General features: G+C 40.2%; 1 protein-coding gene across 4 annotated transcripts in view; it reads right to left on the bottom strand.

Annotated features, from left to right (window-relative positions):
• Positions 1 to 6774: 6774 nt before the first annotated feature.
• Positions 6775 to 17021, bottom strand: part of fndc1 (fibronectin type III domain containing 1) — a 33496-nt gene continuing 23249 nt past the window's right edge. For all 4 annotated transcript variants that reach the window (XM_035143740.2, XM_035143741.2, XM_035143742.2 and 1 more), the window contains 7 exons: positions 16260 to 16496; positions 13952 to 14060; positions 10130 to 10209; positions 9853 to 9882; positions 8309 to 8470; positions 8054 to 8176; positions 6775 to 7541 (listed from right to left, as the gene is read on the bottom strand). In XM_035143740.2, the coding sequence (XP_034999631.2) occupies positions 7426 to 7541; positions 8054 to 8176; positions 8309 to 8470; positions 9853 to 9882; positions 10130 to 10209; positions 13952 to 14060; positions 16260 to 16496 (857 nt within the window). In that variant the 3' untranslated portion in view covers positions 6775 to 7425. The remainder of the gene's footprint in view (positions 7542 to 8053; positions 8177 to 8308; positions 8471 to 9852; positions 9883 to 10129; positions 10210 to 13951; positions 14061 to 16259; positions 16497 to 17021) is intronic.

Below are 17021 nucleotides of genomic sequence, written 5' to 3'. Positions count from 1 at the left end.
AGCATAAATTTAACTTCATGTTCCCTTTCTTAAATACTTGGAGCATTTAAACTTAATTTCCCTAACTACCAGTTCAAATTAATTACCTCCTTAGTCTTGAAAGCCAAAGAATGTTTCCTGTTCAGCAAAAGACCATCGTTGTTCTGTTGTTGTCACAGAACTGGATTTTCAAAGCTGTCAAGATAAAGGAGCAGATGAAGCTTCTTCCTCTCTCCGCTCAGTCGGGAGATTCAGAGCCTCGTTCATCAATCGCAGCGTCTACAATTGACTCGATTGGAGCTGTAAAAACATCACAACACGGCCACACCCTCTCACTTCCTCATTATCAGATCTGTATGAGCCAACAGTGTGCGATAAGATGTCATAGTGGTTCGGTCAGCCAACAAACCAACGCCACAGAAGCAATTACCCATAATCCTAAATCGCATTTTTGTGGTATTTGGTGCAATGTAACAGAATATTATTTAGGAGTTGCTGGATTAGGGAAGAAGTCCTCGTATAATTCAGTCGTGACATGAAGGTTTTGCGTGTGTGCTATGTAGTGACGCACGTGTAGGTGTTTATGAACAGCATGCATCGGTACTGGAGACGTCAGATGCGCCTCAGACCCCACACGTCGCCACAAGGGACAGTAGCAATCACCGTCAATGCTTTAAGTGAAAGAAAATACAGTGAGCTCACCAAGTCAACAATGTGTAACCGCTTGTGTTTGTTTCCATCACACAGAGTAATTTCAGACGTCCGTGTCATTAAATGAGTTCAGCCGGTGACAGAATTGGGATCAGAGCAGCACTTTCCTCCAGCCTGACCTGAAAACCTGGAAATTTGTTTGCCTTCAAAACATAATAGAACTGGTATTTACTTTTTTACACCTGAGTCAAAAAAAAAGTTTGGCAATATTCCCTGAGCAGCAGGAGCTTGAGTTTAAAGAATTCATGACATCAATATGTCTCTAATTTCTAAAGCTCCCTGTCCCCGTATTGTGTTTGACTCCCCCCCCCCTGCTTCTCTAATAATACTGGAGGTTCATATTTCACATTTCAAACGTCTTACGTCCTCCGTTGTAACCCCAGCACTTAAATGGAGAAAACAAAAGTCTCGGCACAATAAAGGAGATGATTTTTGACTCCTTCACAGTGACCTCTCACCTCCCCGCTGGACTCTTATTGGTTTATGCGTGACCCATTCGTGTGCCAGAAGAACTATATAATTGCAAACCTCAGCGGGCCGGGGCTTTTATAGTGAGCTCAGACTTGTTAACAACAACAAAACAAAAAAAAAGAGCCCCTGTGCTCTCGTCCAGATGCCATTAAAAGAACAGTGAGCTGAGAGCAAAACAGCAAAGTCTCAATCACTGCAGCCTGCCTGTTATGTCATCTTGGAGTTCAGTAAATATTATGTCTCTGGGCAATTGAGAATGCCCAGATCTGGGGATTGTTTTTCTTCTTCATGGCTTTTTTTTTGTTTGTGAAAAACTTTTTCAGGGGGACAGGCCATTTTCTCCATCTCTGCTGTTTACGACTCCTGTTTGTGAAGTCTGAAGTCATTCAAACTAATTCTAGGATATATCAAACTCCGACATTCACCCCCTCTCCTGCCAATAAGACTTCTCCTCAAATACAAGTAACGTTTCTTATACACCTCTACAGACCTGAAACCTTAGAACCGAATAATCCGAGGACCTTATAACTTCCTGCTCCATCATCAAACAGCGAGGGTGACAGATTCAGTGTTAAAATCAAGCAAACAGCTGAAGTTTGTTTTTCGCCAAAGAAATATTTCTGAAAGAAATTGAACTGGTCCTTGTTTCTTCCAGATAGTTAAAGGAAAATATACAACAGAGAAAGAATATGAGCTTTGGAATGAACGCCTGTGATTTGGTAATTTGCATTGACATTGTTATTACTTAGTAATTACACCACATAAATTAAGTGTATCTTTAATTGACCATGGATGATTTTTGTATATTTTTTGGAGTCCACTCGTTAGAAGTGGAGTGTCTCCAGTTGGCCTGCACAGACGCAAGCACCTGTGAACAACTCAACAGAAAATAATAGAGTCAAATAAGGGGTCTTGAACAAATAAACACTCATTTCTCATTTTGAATAAGCTGTGTGTGCACCTTTAAATCATTTTAATATCAGCTATTATTTCAAAAGCTTCTCTAATAAATATTTTTATATTTATTACTTTCATTGGCGAGATAAAAATGTGAAATATAGAAGGAACAGAGCTAAACGGATTTGTTTGCTGGATGTGTAAATGGGAAACATTCGCCATATTCATATAAACTTTATAAGATAATAACTTGGATTTATTGGGATTGAACAATATTTTAGGTTTACGACTTCCTGCACTGCCCCAGGTGGCCAAAAACCAACCAATGCACCTTTAAAAAATGTCAAATATGATTATTGAACTTTATGTTTTAGTGTCAGACCCAATTTTTTTTAAAATTTTGCTACGATTTTCAGCATCATAACAGTGAAACAGGTAGATGCCGATTCTTAGCTTTATTCAGAAGTGTGTGATATTTTTGATGAAACGCACTAAAGGAATTCACAGTCTATAAAGTATTGTCTACCCAAATATTCTCACATTTCTTTCCTCTTTTATTTTTCCCCGAAAACAAAAGAAGAATCACCCGATGAATCAACTGATTCATCGGGTGATTCACCTCTGCAGAATGAAGTCCAAACGTTTTCCAGCCCATTTCTATCAGGGAGAAACAAAAAAGGCAGCTCGTGGAAAACAGTTACCAGACTGCATTCTTTCACAACCACTAGTGTCTTTTCTCCAAGAGATCTTAATGTTCCTGTAATCAGGCAATTTTGTTCTATATATACAAAATAATAAATATAGAGAGATGAGCTCTTTCTGAATCAATTTAATAGGAGTAGCCTACTGGCACCGAGAGGCCAGTTTGAGAAGTAGCTGAATCTATAATGTAAGATCCACGTGTGGAAAGTCAGCTGGGCCTGGGCTCAATCAAGAGAGTGTGGCCTTCTGCCCTTTTTTATAGAGAGGATCTGGAGTTTGCTCTGTGCACAGACCTTGACTGAAAACTACAAAGGACCTGACACACGCTGGAAAAGCGCTGACGTGCGGATGTCTCAGTGCTGTGTCATGTCATGGATGGAAGTCACAGCGTTGGCTGAAAATAAGATACATTTCAACGTCTTTGGACGAAATTAAAAAAAAAGCTGTTGATATCGATGGCAGTCACTGTTTTCATCCTCCTGTCATCTGATGTCAACCGTTGGCGGCACTTCTTCATCAAAGCAGACGCAGCGAATCACAATCCAGTGCTACATCCAGAATGTAAAGTTTACAAATGACAAATTTAGATTTTAATGGGAAGAGAAAACCATCAGTGATTCGGATTCATTCCATTCGTGGAATATTTTACCTCCAGTGGCAAACCAAGGCCGACGTGCGTAGATCAATACAAACTCCTGAAGGGCGATATAATGCGAATCTTATGGTAAATACCTTTTAAATTGACGAGCAAATAGGGTTTGTCAGTATCGACTTCCCTGGGAGAACATAGTCATATTGTTGTTATTTGCAGCAACCAGCTGGAGCCTTTATTCGAGGTGGAATGTGCTTCTCCGAGCTGCGTGCAGGGAAACGTTTGCAGGGATAACTTTGGTTTCTTTTTCACTTGTACAGATTTCAAGTATAACATTCATGTTTCTTCTGTCCTGGTTCCCGAAAGAAGTTGGATCAGTTAATCAGTTTGATTGACGCTCTGATCAAGCATTGGCTACTCTCAAAACCTCCGTGGTTACCCACAACACCCTGCTCACAGTCGATCTTCTGCAGAAACTCTCTTACAACATGGCATCAACATGTTCCTTCAGTGGAATGTACACTGTGGTTTAACTGGTAGAAGGTTGTTCAACTTCACTGGCACTGAGTTCAGAAGACAATGATAATACTGGGATGTGGTAAAAACTTGTTTTTGTCTTTGAATAGGGGTATATTGCATATGTTTTAGGTTGTAGAGAAGTTTTCAATTGTTGTCTAAATCTTTGACACTTTAAGTTGAATTTGATTTTAGCGCATTTCCATAAATCCTAAAACTCTGAGTTTCACTTTTTTTTGCAGGTCTCTCTAAACTCTGTCCTCGTTTTTTTTCTTCTTTTTCTCAAATTTTATGCCACATCTGTGCAACTGTGGAAAATAAAACAAATGGTAGCCAGCTGGTGGTGAATTCCAACGAGCCAAAATATAACTTTCTCTGGTGTTAGTGGTCTTACTTTGTGATGAAATAGCCTAAACTTACATTTGACAGTTGTGAATCGATGTCATGGTCAAAAGTTAAACCAACTGTTTTTACCACATCAATTCATTTGTTTTCATTGAACTCTAAATCGCTTCTCTTGAAATCAATCAGTCCTTTCGTCAGAATTCTGTGTAAAATCCAAACTCCTTAATGTGAACGATGATTTTAGTTTTACAAGTTAAAATTTCTTGTTTGAAGCATTGATTTTTAACACATTGTCATGAAAAGGCTGTTAAAATACAAAAAGTAGGAGCAGCACTGTCGAGTTTTCAGTCTAGTTTCCTGCATTGTCCCGTTACATCGGTTACGCTTTATCTTTTCTTTTTCTTCCCTTTGACAGAACTCATCGAATCTGATCAGGACACACACACACAATTACTTTCTCCTTTAACGTCTACAGCAGATGTGCCAGCTTTCATGTACACGTGTTAGTTTGTCCTCCTTTCTCTTCTGTTCACTTTTTCCTCTCTTTATTGTGCATTACATTACCCAGTTTCTATCTTTAGTCTCCGCGCAGGACCGTGTTCCCCGTGAATGTCATTACTCCCGGCTCGGGTCAAAAGGCACCGCAGCCCCCGCAGCCAAGGAAAATATTTTGGGGCAAAGGGAGGCTCATCACTCACTGAACACACGAGGTCGGAGAAGCTTTCATCTGCACGCAGCATACCTGGAAAACATGTCCGATATCTGACAACCATCCACCAGGGTGTTGACAAATTGGTCTGCTATCATTCCAAAAACAACCACCGTCTTTCCGTCACTGCCCAGGGGATATAATTTATGTCATCTCAGGACTCCTCCCCCTGCATTTAATGTTTTTAAAATCTTGACAGCCACAGCACGTCGCAGCCAACCTCAACAAACTGTGCAAACTATCTGTGCTCCTCAGATAAGGGCTCTGGAAGTCTGGCTTTTGATAATGAGCAGAGTTAAAGGAAGAAGTGCATCAGCTCTGCATAATGTTGTGGAATAAAAGTAATACTTTCCCTCACTCGTACCCATAAAGTTATCGCACTGATTTAAGAAAACTTTGAATGACAAACAAAGCTTGAACATCAGAAAAGTAGCCTGGATTAGATTTTACATTCCATGTGATGGATGGATGGATTAATGACAGTTTCTTGAATCTCTTGGGTCATAAAGCTTCTGTTCCTTTCTCTAAACAATGATGGTGTGAATAAGATTAAGACTTTAGGGTTTGCATTTGTTGGAAAGTTCTGGTTCTGCCGTTGGGCTTAAAGGAAAGACTTCTCAATTTCAAAATCTTAACAATGATATAATCAATAATAAGCTAACTAAACCATTCCATTCACTCCATCGTATCCAAGAAATATTTTCCGACTGGTTTACTTTAGTGTTGACCCACTTTTGATTAAACTTTCTTTTCCTTTTCCACCAGAGTTCTTTTTTTGCTGATGGACCATAATTATTCAAACACTGTGAAATCTGAAAACCACAATTGGCTTTGAGAGTGAAAATGAAAATAAAAGGTTAAGTCCCTGTGAAAGATTTTATCGGACAACATTAACAGCAAATTCTAACAAATCCAACAGGATATTACATTTATATTTTGTTTCAAATTATCCAGAACAATTGTTCCAAATTTTCATTGTAGACGTTTCCAAAGCGAACACAATAAAACTTTTACTTGGGCGTCAATAGTAAAACTAATGTAGCACTGTCAAAATAGTAAAAGTATTCATAATTAGGCTTAGGTGAAAGAAGATATATATTATTGAAAAAATATCAATGGTGAACTAAGTATAAATATTTAAGTATGGAACTGAAGTACAAAATTTGAGTTACTTGAGTATTTCCAATTACAATTTATACACTTTTGACTCCAAAGTATTTACCAAGTATACATGTCACTAATTACATTTACAAAATATATGATTTCATAAAATAAAACTCTTTGTTTCAGGTTAAATTACCTTATCATTCGAATTAGCCTCAAATCAACCAACTACAAGAGTTAAAGCTGTTGGTAAACTAGAGTTTAAAAGGTATTAAGTTGGCAAAAAATTTAAATACTCAGGTAAGGTACAAATATATTCCCAGTTTTCGTAATTTGAGGTATACTTTTATTACTTTATAGAGTACTTTGTTACTTTTAACCAGTGATTTTAGATTAAAACTAATTATGGTATAAAAACCAAGCATTACAAATCCAGTTTGGATAATTATGGAGCAGGGTGTTAGCACTCTACACGTGACTGATGGTTCTCTTCATATTTGCTAACATGCCTAATGCCAATGAACTGGTATTTTCTTGTTTTTTTCCCTTTTCTTCTCTTTCCACAATATGCCGTTTCTCACGCCTCATCAGATTCTAACAGTTGCTTTTCCAACTGGCTCCAACAAACTCTCTGATCCTCACATCTTCCATTAGGCTGATGAAGTAGATCTGGATCTCGAGTGGAAGGTTTTAGCCGGAAAAGAATGTGTTCGAGAGAGAAGATGTTGTGATTCATGTTTTTGGATTGTTGTGGTTTCCTTAGCACCTTTATTCAATCTCCCACAGTTCCTGAGCAAATATTTGGTCTTTTATTCTTTTGTACGTATACACACAAAACTTACACAGTAACTCTTAATGAAATCTGGTGAATACCCCAAAAAATCTGTAGGAAGATTTAAGGACACATATAAACAAATCAAAAGTAGCTGTCAGAAGCCGTTACATTATGAAAGACAAATCTCATGATAGAAAATAAACAGACCTATACACACCTCAAGTGCCCATTCTTACAGTTTTCTTCGCAGCCTGTGCTTTGGTCCAATGTCACTGCTATTTGATAAATAACACTGGAGAAGGACCTGTCTCTGGCAGAGTTGGGAATAGTACAAGGACACTTTAAGACAAGAGTTAAACTAAGCGAGAGCACACATGCTTCTTTTTCCCTCATATACAGACTGCTTTATATAAAAAGTGCATTGTAACGATATACATTGAGTTGTTTAAAAAGTACTATATTCTCTTTCTGTGAAGCTGTAATAAACTTGTAGTGGTGTCTTTTTCTCGTGGCAGGCAAAAGTCTGTGTTTACGGGCAGGACCAGTGAAGGTGTGAGCCTGCAGCGGGATGCAGACCTGTTGCCCTTGATAGTAATGTCGCCTCCTCCTCTTCCTTCTCCTGTGTTACCACTTCCCAGGGATGGGCACACCGCATTCATACCAACCCACGAATGGATGACGTGTACGTCTGCCAACGACTCCGAATGTGACGGGCTCCTGTCGGTATGCACGATAAAAACCTAGAACGGAAAAGAATAACGAATGTTGTTCATAGCCATGACACTGGTTTCCATCCAAATTCAGCACAAGTTTCAATCTAATTTCCCCCCAGAATATTTACTGGGGGCATGTTTGGGTCAAAGGCTGTAAATCTAAAGATGGACGACACGTCTCTACTTCCTCCCACTATCCCGGATACAAATTGTGATGTATAAACAAGTTTCAATTATTCTCCTTATGCACAGATATGCCCTGAAACCAATAAGTAACTGCATTATCATGAACATTTAGAAGTTACGGTATAATCAGAAAAATGAGAAGCATGTGAGATTTAGACTAAAACATTCAAAACCCAGGTTGATCCTTTTGCAAGAATTCATTTAATCATTATTCTGCATTAATAAGATCGATCCAGCTGCTCCGCTACAGAGCCAGAGGCAGATCAAGGGGGATAAATAATAAAATTAATAGATCAGGGCTGAATATCAAAGCCACAAAAGGAGCCTTGTGTGTACGATCTGATGTTGTTTACCTTGTGCTGAGGGCAGATTATTTGAAAGGTAGGCCGGGCCTGTCCTTCCATCCCTGTAGGAGTCCACAAACTGGCAGTGGTCCTCTCCCTGTCCAAATGTATCTCCTATACTGTAGAAAGGCTCTGCAGAGGGAGGATAATGCAATTTTAAATCTCCACAAAAACAACCAATGCTTGGATGGAGGGAGACTGACAAACATGTCCCGGCAGTTTTCATTTGTAATCATTAAACGTGGCAGTCATGTGATGCGTTACCTCGAAGACCGTCTCCCATGAAAATCTTGTATCGCAGTGAGTTACACAGAACCACGCCCACAAACTTCCTGTACCACGTCCGCTTGACGTACTGGCTGCCCTTACAGCTGCTGTGGGCCGAGTTGTATTTGAAGGTGTAGGGGATCCAGATTGGTTCTCCACCTGAGGAGCAGAATGCATCATCCACGTATGAATATCATGTTTACTTGTACGTTATGAGCTTTGACCTTGTGGTGAGTTCTGAGATGGTGTCGCCTCAGGGTCGCCAGACGGCATGTGTTTCAGTTTATATCCGTAACCTTGATGTTATGATGATTTACACTGTTATAGGTTTATAAAGCACTGAATGTTTTAGGACCAAATCTCCTTTTCGATCTGCAGATACTAAATGACTCGTCCAGACATTTTAACATCTGGAACCAGTCTGCTTACTGTTTCCAGAGTCTAAATAAAAACAGGTTCTTGTGTCCAACATATCTGGAATAAAATCCACATTTTTATTATAGTTATAGGTCCGTTTTTCTCATTTCTTTCTTCCCTTTCATTTTAGTAGTTTCAAATATTTTTTTTAATATTATTTGATGTGTATTTTTTATTTACAATATTATGAAAGCACTTTTATAATAATAATATTACATTTTATATAGCACTTTTATCAAAGCTCAAAGAAACTTTACATAAGATTAAAAAAACTGAACGCAGATGAAAGTGAATAACTATAAATATACAAGACACATCATAATCGCAAATTGAAATATAAGATACACGTCACTTTGAATTGCCTCTCAGTACAAAGACGCTGCAGGAAAGGAAATAAATGAGGTTATAAGTTTAGATAAGTTTTGATTGCTAGATGGAGCCTTTCTGTGTGGAGGTTGCATGTTCTTCCCATATCTGCCTGTAGGTGTAAATGCAAAACCAATGTCAGCTCAGCTCCAGCTCCCCCATGACCCTCAAAGGATAAGTCGTATAAATAATGGATGGATGGATAGTTAAGTCTTGTTTGTATTTTTTAAAGACATGAAGAAATCCATATAAATACTAATAAAAATGCTTTGCCTTTTTTTATTTTTTGATAAAGATCCTCTGAATTTGGTTGTTAAAGAATAAGAGCCAAGAAATGTGCTGAGGGAGTAAACAAACTATGTAACCGTTTACAATTTGAACCATTTCTATGGTTACAATGCAAACTTCATTTCTTAAAGTGAGTCTTCTGCCTTCTTTACAGCGTGTGGGGAATATCGACAACATATCTTTGGCCTTTCTGCATAGTTATTATAATACATTTTTTTTCAAAAGAGAAAAACCTACACTGGATGAAATGTCTCCATTACACTGACATTGGCACAAACATCATCCTGGCCGACTCATCGGTCAAACTCTGTCTCAGTTATTGCGAGTGACGTCTAAATCCTTTCTGAGGAGTGTTACCGGGGGGGAATGATAGAGGAGGAACATCAATACTGAATCAGATCCAGACGGGTTGTTTAACAGGATGATGTCTCTCTCCTTAAAACCCCGAGGGCAGCTTCACTCGGACTTACCAGGTGGCCTTTCGATGAGAAGAGGATCGTCTGAAAGAAGGAATGGGATCATTTCAGCAGGGATGAAAAGCACACAGACAGCACTGTAAGTTTAATGCATTCCCCTGATTATAGGACTGCGAAAACCATAACACACATAACGAATGCAGCGCACATCTGGAAGTCTACTCCTACCTCGAGGATTTTCAGCATGGATATGTTGCATTGCAATAAAATAAACGTCACAGTGATATTTGCGTTTGAGCCTTTTCTTTGCAGGTGCTGATGGGATACACACCTGATTCAGTGACATAGGTGAGTGTTTCGCTGATTGGTCCCAAACCAAACACATTCTTGGCCTGCACTCTGAAGTAGTACCTGCATGAAAACAAACCACAAAGGACTCAATGAGAGGTTCTGTAGTTCAGTTTGGTTGCGACTGGGCGAAGGTGAGGAAAATGTTAATGTCTGTAGCAGATGAGCGGGCACGATCCAGTCAGACTGATTTAAGAGTCGTCTATTTCATGTCTGCACAAATCCAGAGTGAGTGCAGCACAATGAAATGGCTGTTTGGCTTTGGAGAGGGTGGTGGGTGGAGAAAGAGACAGTAGACGAGTGAAGAATAACAGATAGGAGAGGAAGGAAGGAAGGAAGGGAAAAAAAATGACGAAAGAAAGAAAGAAAGAAAGAAAGAAAGGAGGAAACAGACAGACAGAGAGACAGATGTATGGATTTTACTGATTCCAAACTGGGAAAAAAAGAAATTGAAAAGATTCAGTCAATGTAAAGCACAGGAATAGATGCTGAAAGAGAATAGATGGACGGATGAGAATGGAGGAGGTTGAAAAAGACAGAGTTTTTCTGTGGCGTGCAGTGAGCTCACTTTGTCTTCAGGTGGTGGATCATAAAAAATCCTATCAGATTAAAACCCAACCCACCAGTGACAACTCTGAGAGGCCGCACACTTTTTCCACTGATTCTGCGAGTGTGCGTCCACTCACGCAGCTTTGTGTGCGTGCTGGGCTTTCTTTCACTCTGCAAGGTCGCGCACAGTGAGTTCACGGCCCTGTCGGTTTCTGGCCAAAAAACTTCCACCAAGTACGGCCACGAGGCCTGGAACCAATCACCACGGCCACGTGACAACAGCGACCACAATATACATCAACAGAGCGAGCGAGGGAGAGAGGAGTGAGAGGAGTGAGAGGAGTGAGAGCACAGCAGCTGCAGAGAGATGATGTAATGAAAGTCGAAATTGGAGAAGGTAGAAAAAGGGAAATTTGAGCCAGAATATGAAAGCAGTGGATAGACTACATGAAGCCATGCTATAGCTATTTGAAACCCCTAATACAGAGATCTGTCAGCTTCATTCAGAGCATCGCTGCCGGGGCTTCTCATCACGTCAGATTCTGGATGTGGTAATTACACATCACGTAAGTCATATTCAGTCTGGCCACATTACATTCTCCTCAGTCAGTATCCGTGATAGTAGTGAACTTGAAGAAGTCAATTATGGATAGTTTGAAAGAAGAGGAAAAGCAAACGTGGAGTTTTGAAATTCATAAATCTGTATTCTGAAATGATGTCTTGAAACGTCTAAGTTGATGTCATCACATGTTTTTGTCAAATAAAATCCCAAGAGAATGAATTCAAGATAAAATAAGGTAACTATCAACTTCTCACATTTAGAAGCCAGAACCATCAGATGATTGGCATTTTTCCACTGAAAATCACTTAACAATTAATTGACTATCAACTAGAATTGTTCACACTCAAATATCAGTCCCCTAAACATGCCTGATTTTTTTCATCAAGATCCATGAAATTTTCTCTAACGAATCAAAGACAATGTTGAAAAACGTGTTGTTCAAATGTTAAAGATTTCATCCCTGAGCTTTACTTTATCATTCCATCAAGTTTCATGGAAATCCGTACATTTGTTTTGTGTGATGCTACTAACAAACAAATAATGAAAAGTTTAAAATCATGCAATGAGATAGACACAGATCTTTTTATATGGAGAGAGAGAGAGAGTGGGGAAGGCACGCAGCAAAGTGCCCGGTCAGACCTTTGGGGTGACCACTCTACCAGGTGAGCTACAGTGGGCACCTGAAAGCTAATCTTTCTCAGTTCAGGATTTAATTGTGGGATTTTTAGTTTTGGGATCTGTCTTAACAGTAGATTTAAAGCAGGAAAACCTTTGGATCCACTTTTGATATTTATCCACAATCTGTAAATGTCCATACGTGTGTTTAGTGCAGTAGCTCAGTATTTCTGGCAGCCAGGAGGAGCCTGCAGCACCATGGGAAATACCAACACTCTCCCATAAACCATCCTGGGATCAAGCGTAACCACGGGAGACACACGATCCTGAATACAAGCTGGTTGTCAAGGAGGGAAGCCCTTGTTGCAGCCTCTTGGAAAACTTTACTCCTACACACACACACACACACACACACACACACACACACACACACACACACACACACACACACACACACACACACACACACACACACACACACACACACGCTTGTTTGTGTTCAGCAGCAGGTGTGTGGTTGTGCGGCCACAGATGAGTCACCTGTCATAACACCTCAACAGATTCACACTTCTACCAGGTGAGAGGACACGTTCTGCTCCTGATGTTCTCTCACATCTGAACGAAGTTAACTGGTTCTCCGTGTAAACCGACAAGCTCTAGTTGGATCATTTGCGAAAAAAGAATAGATTTTTATTATGAGAACTGGCTTGAGAAAGACACATCTGGACTCGACAGACCTGTTGTTTGAAGCTGTGAAGGTTTTTATCTGGAACCTGACACAAACAATATGAAAATCGTGTTCTCAAAGACGACAGATTTTAAGTCTCCAGTGAAAACTTTGAGTGACTCTTTCAAAAACTGGAATAAAATCCAGTTTTCCAACGTAACAAATGCTAACAGCACCTTTCACACATGAACACAAAATGCTCAGAGATCCCTTCTCTCTGGGCCCAAATGCTAAGAGCTGTTTCCATGCATTTATTTTAAAAACCATCACCCGTGTCTCATAAGACATAGTTGTGAAAACACGCTCTAATATTGTTACTGTATTTATGATGAAGGGTCAGATAATGTGTGTAGCGTTTATGATCCTTTTTCAACATTCTGGTGCAGATTCAACTGTTTTTATTAACCTGTATTTTGTTTCCTTAAACTGATTTACTTCCCACAGAGGGTTTCACTGATCTCACATTCAACAGTTGTAGTTTCACTGCCCATGATCTGATTAGTGTCCGTCTGGTTTGACGTCACAAATTGCAACATATTCCTGCACAAACATGGCACAGCACCAACAGACTTACGTGAACTACGCATATATATATATATACATGAAATCACACACAAACATGTAGACAAGCTGTATATTCTGTGCGTTATATGATGACAGGATAATGATATAAACACTCAGCAGTAGAAATAAACAGTCGAAAAAGCCACAGCCAAGAATCTGCACCCGAGGCAGAAACCTGATAATAAATGTTACGCACAGATCGGGGTAAAGGGAATCTTTGTTTGTAAAATAAGGTTCTTTACTTCTGAAAGGATCGTGCGTGAGCATCATAGAATGTACATAAAGATGGACGACACGTCTACACGTCCTCCCACAATCCAGAAATTAAGCCAAGATATCCTGGATATAAACGCTGCCATCTTGCACTGATGACGTCATTTGGAGCAAAAGTCTTTGCAGTAGTGATCAGAGCCAAAGCATTGAGGTCAATACATCCGCTCAATCGGGACTTAGTCTCCTCTGTCAATCATGACATTTCCCCTTGATTTTATAGCATCAAATAACTAATTAAAATGAAACTTACGAGAAAAGTTTGGTAAGAATGACCTAAAATGACAAAAACTTACTCTGAGGAAAATGTATTTGACGTGTACTTTTTACTTTGGCCCATGTCCCATCCACTAACATGGAGGTTTATGAATTATACTGCAGGTAGCCAACAGGCGGAGAGCAAGACGATTTGGCCTCACTTTTGGGGAGTAGTCATGTCCTCCATCTTTATATACAGTCCATGATATCCAATCCACATATACATACAGTAATACAAACACAACAGCTGTTTGTCTTACCTTGAGTTGGGTTTGAGATTCTCCACAGGCAGGTGAGTCCCGCTGGAGGATCTAGAAGACCATCTATTGTTGAGCACATCATCATATGACGCACTGTGAACCATGTAGCCTGCAGGGAATGAAGAAGAAAGACATGAGCTCAGCACAGCAATGCTGTTATTTCCTTTCTTGCTCGGATTGAGTGGAGAAAATCAACACCCCTCTCATATCTGTACAGTAAATATGAAGGTACCGCCAGCAGCCAGTTAGCTTGGCAGGAACCTGGACATCAGCTGCCTTGATCTGTCCAAAAGTCACCTTACCCTCCTATAATGCTCACTAAGAGACACACTCGTGTATCTTCTTTGTTTAATCAGTCAAAAAAAACAAAGTTGAAGTGTAAAAACAACATGTTGTGGTTATGAAAATGATTTTGTGAGAGTTAGTGATTTCCCATATACATTTAACTCTGAGGAAAATGTGCAGTTCTGGCTTCTCTGTAGCTCCTGGCTCGGTTCCACCTGTCTGTCGGTTTTCTTCTTTTCCTCAGCCACTCAGACTAATCATCAGAATCAGGCGAGCGACCTGAGGTCACGCAGCCCACGATCATTCACTATAAAACTTGAAAGACCAGCTCTGCTGCTCATCAAACTACCAACCCTTTCTACTGGACTCTCAACTTTGAGTTTCTATTTTCACTGGAGCCGCACCAAGACAGCTGGCTGCCGACAGGAGAAAAGGGAAATACTGGAAATTCTCGCTTCTTTGTTTTTCTTCTTAGGTTTTTTTATTTTTATTCCAGCTCTCATTTTACTCCATTAGATTGAGGTTTGATAGAGTGGTAGTGCCTTTGCCCTCTACATCTGTGCTCCCTCTTCCCCTTTAGGTAGAAATTCATTAAATAACTCCCATAGAAGTTGGTCTTTTGAGCCAAAAGCAGCACTTACAATATATGAATAACGGGCCTGTTTTGCCCAAACACTTCAAGCTAAAGGTCCTGAATGCATTAAAGTAAAATGGAACCAGAGGTTTGTTTCCAGTAAAAAGAAAAAAAAATCACAAAACCTTCCACACGCTTACAGCTGTTTCCATACACTTGTTTTTAAAGCCGTGACCCATAACTTGTAAGACATGGTTGTGCAAACATTCCCTAATAACTTAAACAGTTCCTCGTGATTGGATATGCATGTGTGAACTGTACCTGCATGTGTGTGTGTGTGTGTCAGAAAAAACTTTATTTACAGTACGTCTTGGCCGGATATGCTGGATCCAGTCTTCTATAAAATCCCCAACACCACAACAACACTTAAAAATAAGTGGATTGTGATGTGTCGGATACAATATGGGAGAAAATAGCGATCAGGTGCCAAAATGTCCAGACTTATTTGCTACATAACACAGAAAGTGTCATGATACTGTGCGAGCAGAGAGGAAACGCTGAGGGGAGCAAATGGAAAGAAACAGTGGAAGAAATCACCAGTGACAGTAGAGACCATCTATCTGTTTTACACATCAGAGGACGGACCGGCCCACAGCATGAACAGAAGCTTGTGATTTCCTGCCAAAGAAAACATTCTGCCTCTGTAGCTGGCCAGACTCCTGCCCCCGGTAGTCCATCATGTCTTATGCAGCGGGCTGATAATCTTCAGTCTCTTCTCTGGCCCACTTTCAATGTCAGAGGGATTTTGGTTTTAACTGAGAAACAGTCTGACTCCATGTGTTCAATACAGTCTGGTTTATCATCATTTTATCAACAATCCCCTGCTGGAGTCAGTTCTGAACAGAGTAACATGTTCATGACAAATATCTAAAATCAATAATCAACTCAAATCTAATTCACACATTTGACAAAGTGGAAGCAGAGAGTATTCCACATTCAAAACAGTTACAAATAATGGTTAAGTTGACTTTTGGATTCCATGAAATATGGTGCATTGCATTATGGGATTGTTTGCAGAAAGCTGTGTACATAACATGGACACTGCTATTTTCATTTCATTGGGAAAGTTGGCAGGGAATACATACTACTAGTGCAACAACAATTATATATTTTTAGATTATATAGCAATAACAATCGTGAGGAGTCACTGTTTAACGTAGATAGAGCTCAATATGGGACCAAGCATTGGCTCCACATCAGCCCCACAGCTGGTTACCTCACTGTTTGGCCATTAGAGTTGACATGATGTTACGAAGTGCCTGACCTCACAGATATTGCCCTAATAAAACACCCAAGGTCTGAGTCGAAACCAAAAACTCAAACCTCTTGGGCAACATTAACGTACAGAGGAGCTCCTGCGGCAGACAAATAACAGCCTTCATTTCTTACCTGACACCATATCATTTTTCAGTGGGCGGGCCCAGTCCAGGATGATAAACGAATGGCAGCCCTCCATGGCGACCACGGTGAAGTTCTGGGGCTTGTTTTTGGGAGGCTGGTTCTGATTGGCTTGGACCCTGTCCTTCTTCATCAGGTCTTCCAGGACGTCCACCTGTAGAAACTCCAGAGCCTCCGTCAGGGAGCAGGGGGACCCTGGGTCCTTCCGGATGTAGTTCACATAGGGAGCTGATGGCAGGAAAAAGTCATTGAATTATTTTGGCGACATGATTTTCTGATGCATGCAATTTAAGATTAGCTCAAATATTTTTTGGAAAAGGACAAACCTTGATATGTCACAAAGAATTAAAATAATACCACTATCTGTTATAATTCTTTTGAAAGGAGTCAGATGTAAGGCTGGTCACTCCTTCCTGTCTTTCCTTTGCCACCCCTCCTCCCCTCCGTCCCTTTTCCCTCATTTGTTTTCGGTGATTCTTCAGTAACACCAGCTGGACCTACAGCTGCGAAATACTTCAGATATCCCACAATTCCTACACTCACTGGGATTTGGAAGGACCCGCTGGAGCCTGGATTTGCTCCCACCTCCCCAGATGATTGGCCCTCCGCGCAGGGCCAAGAGTCTAACACGTGTCACGATCTACACATCAACACACAGTCTGCGAGGCCGTGCGGGTCACAGACTCCTATTGTATGCAAATACGCGGCCATATGGATTATGTGTTACACATTCATACAATGAAATACAGGATC

This window comes from Hippoglossus stenolepis, chromosome 20 (assembly GCF_022539355.2).
Source record: "Hippoglossus stenolepis isolate QCI-W04-F060 chromosome 20, HSTE1.2, whole genome shotgun sequence".
Lineage (NCBI taxonomy): Eukaryota > Metazoa > Chordata > Actinopteri > Pleuronectiformes > Pleuronectidae > Hippoglossus > Hippoglossus stenolepis.
Note: the sequence above shows the minus strand (reverse complement) of the source record. Positions and strands in the feature narration are given on the sequence as shown.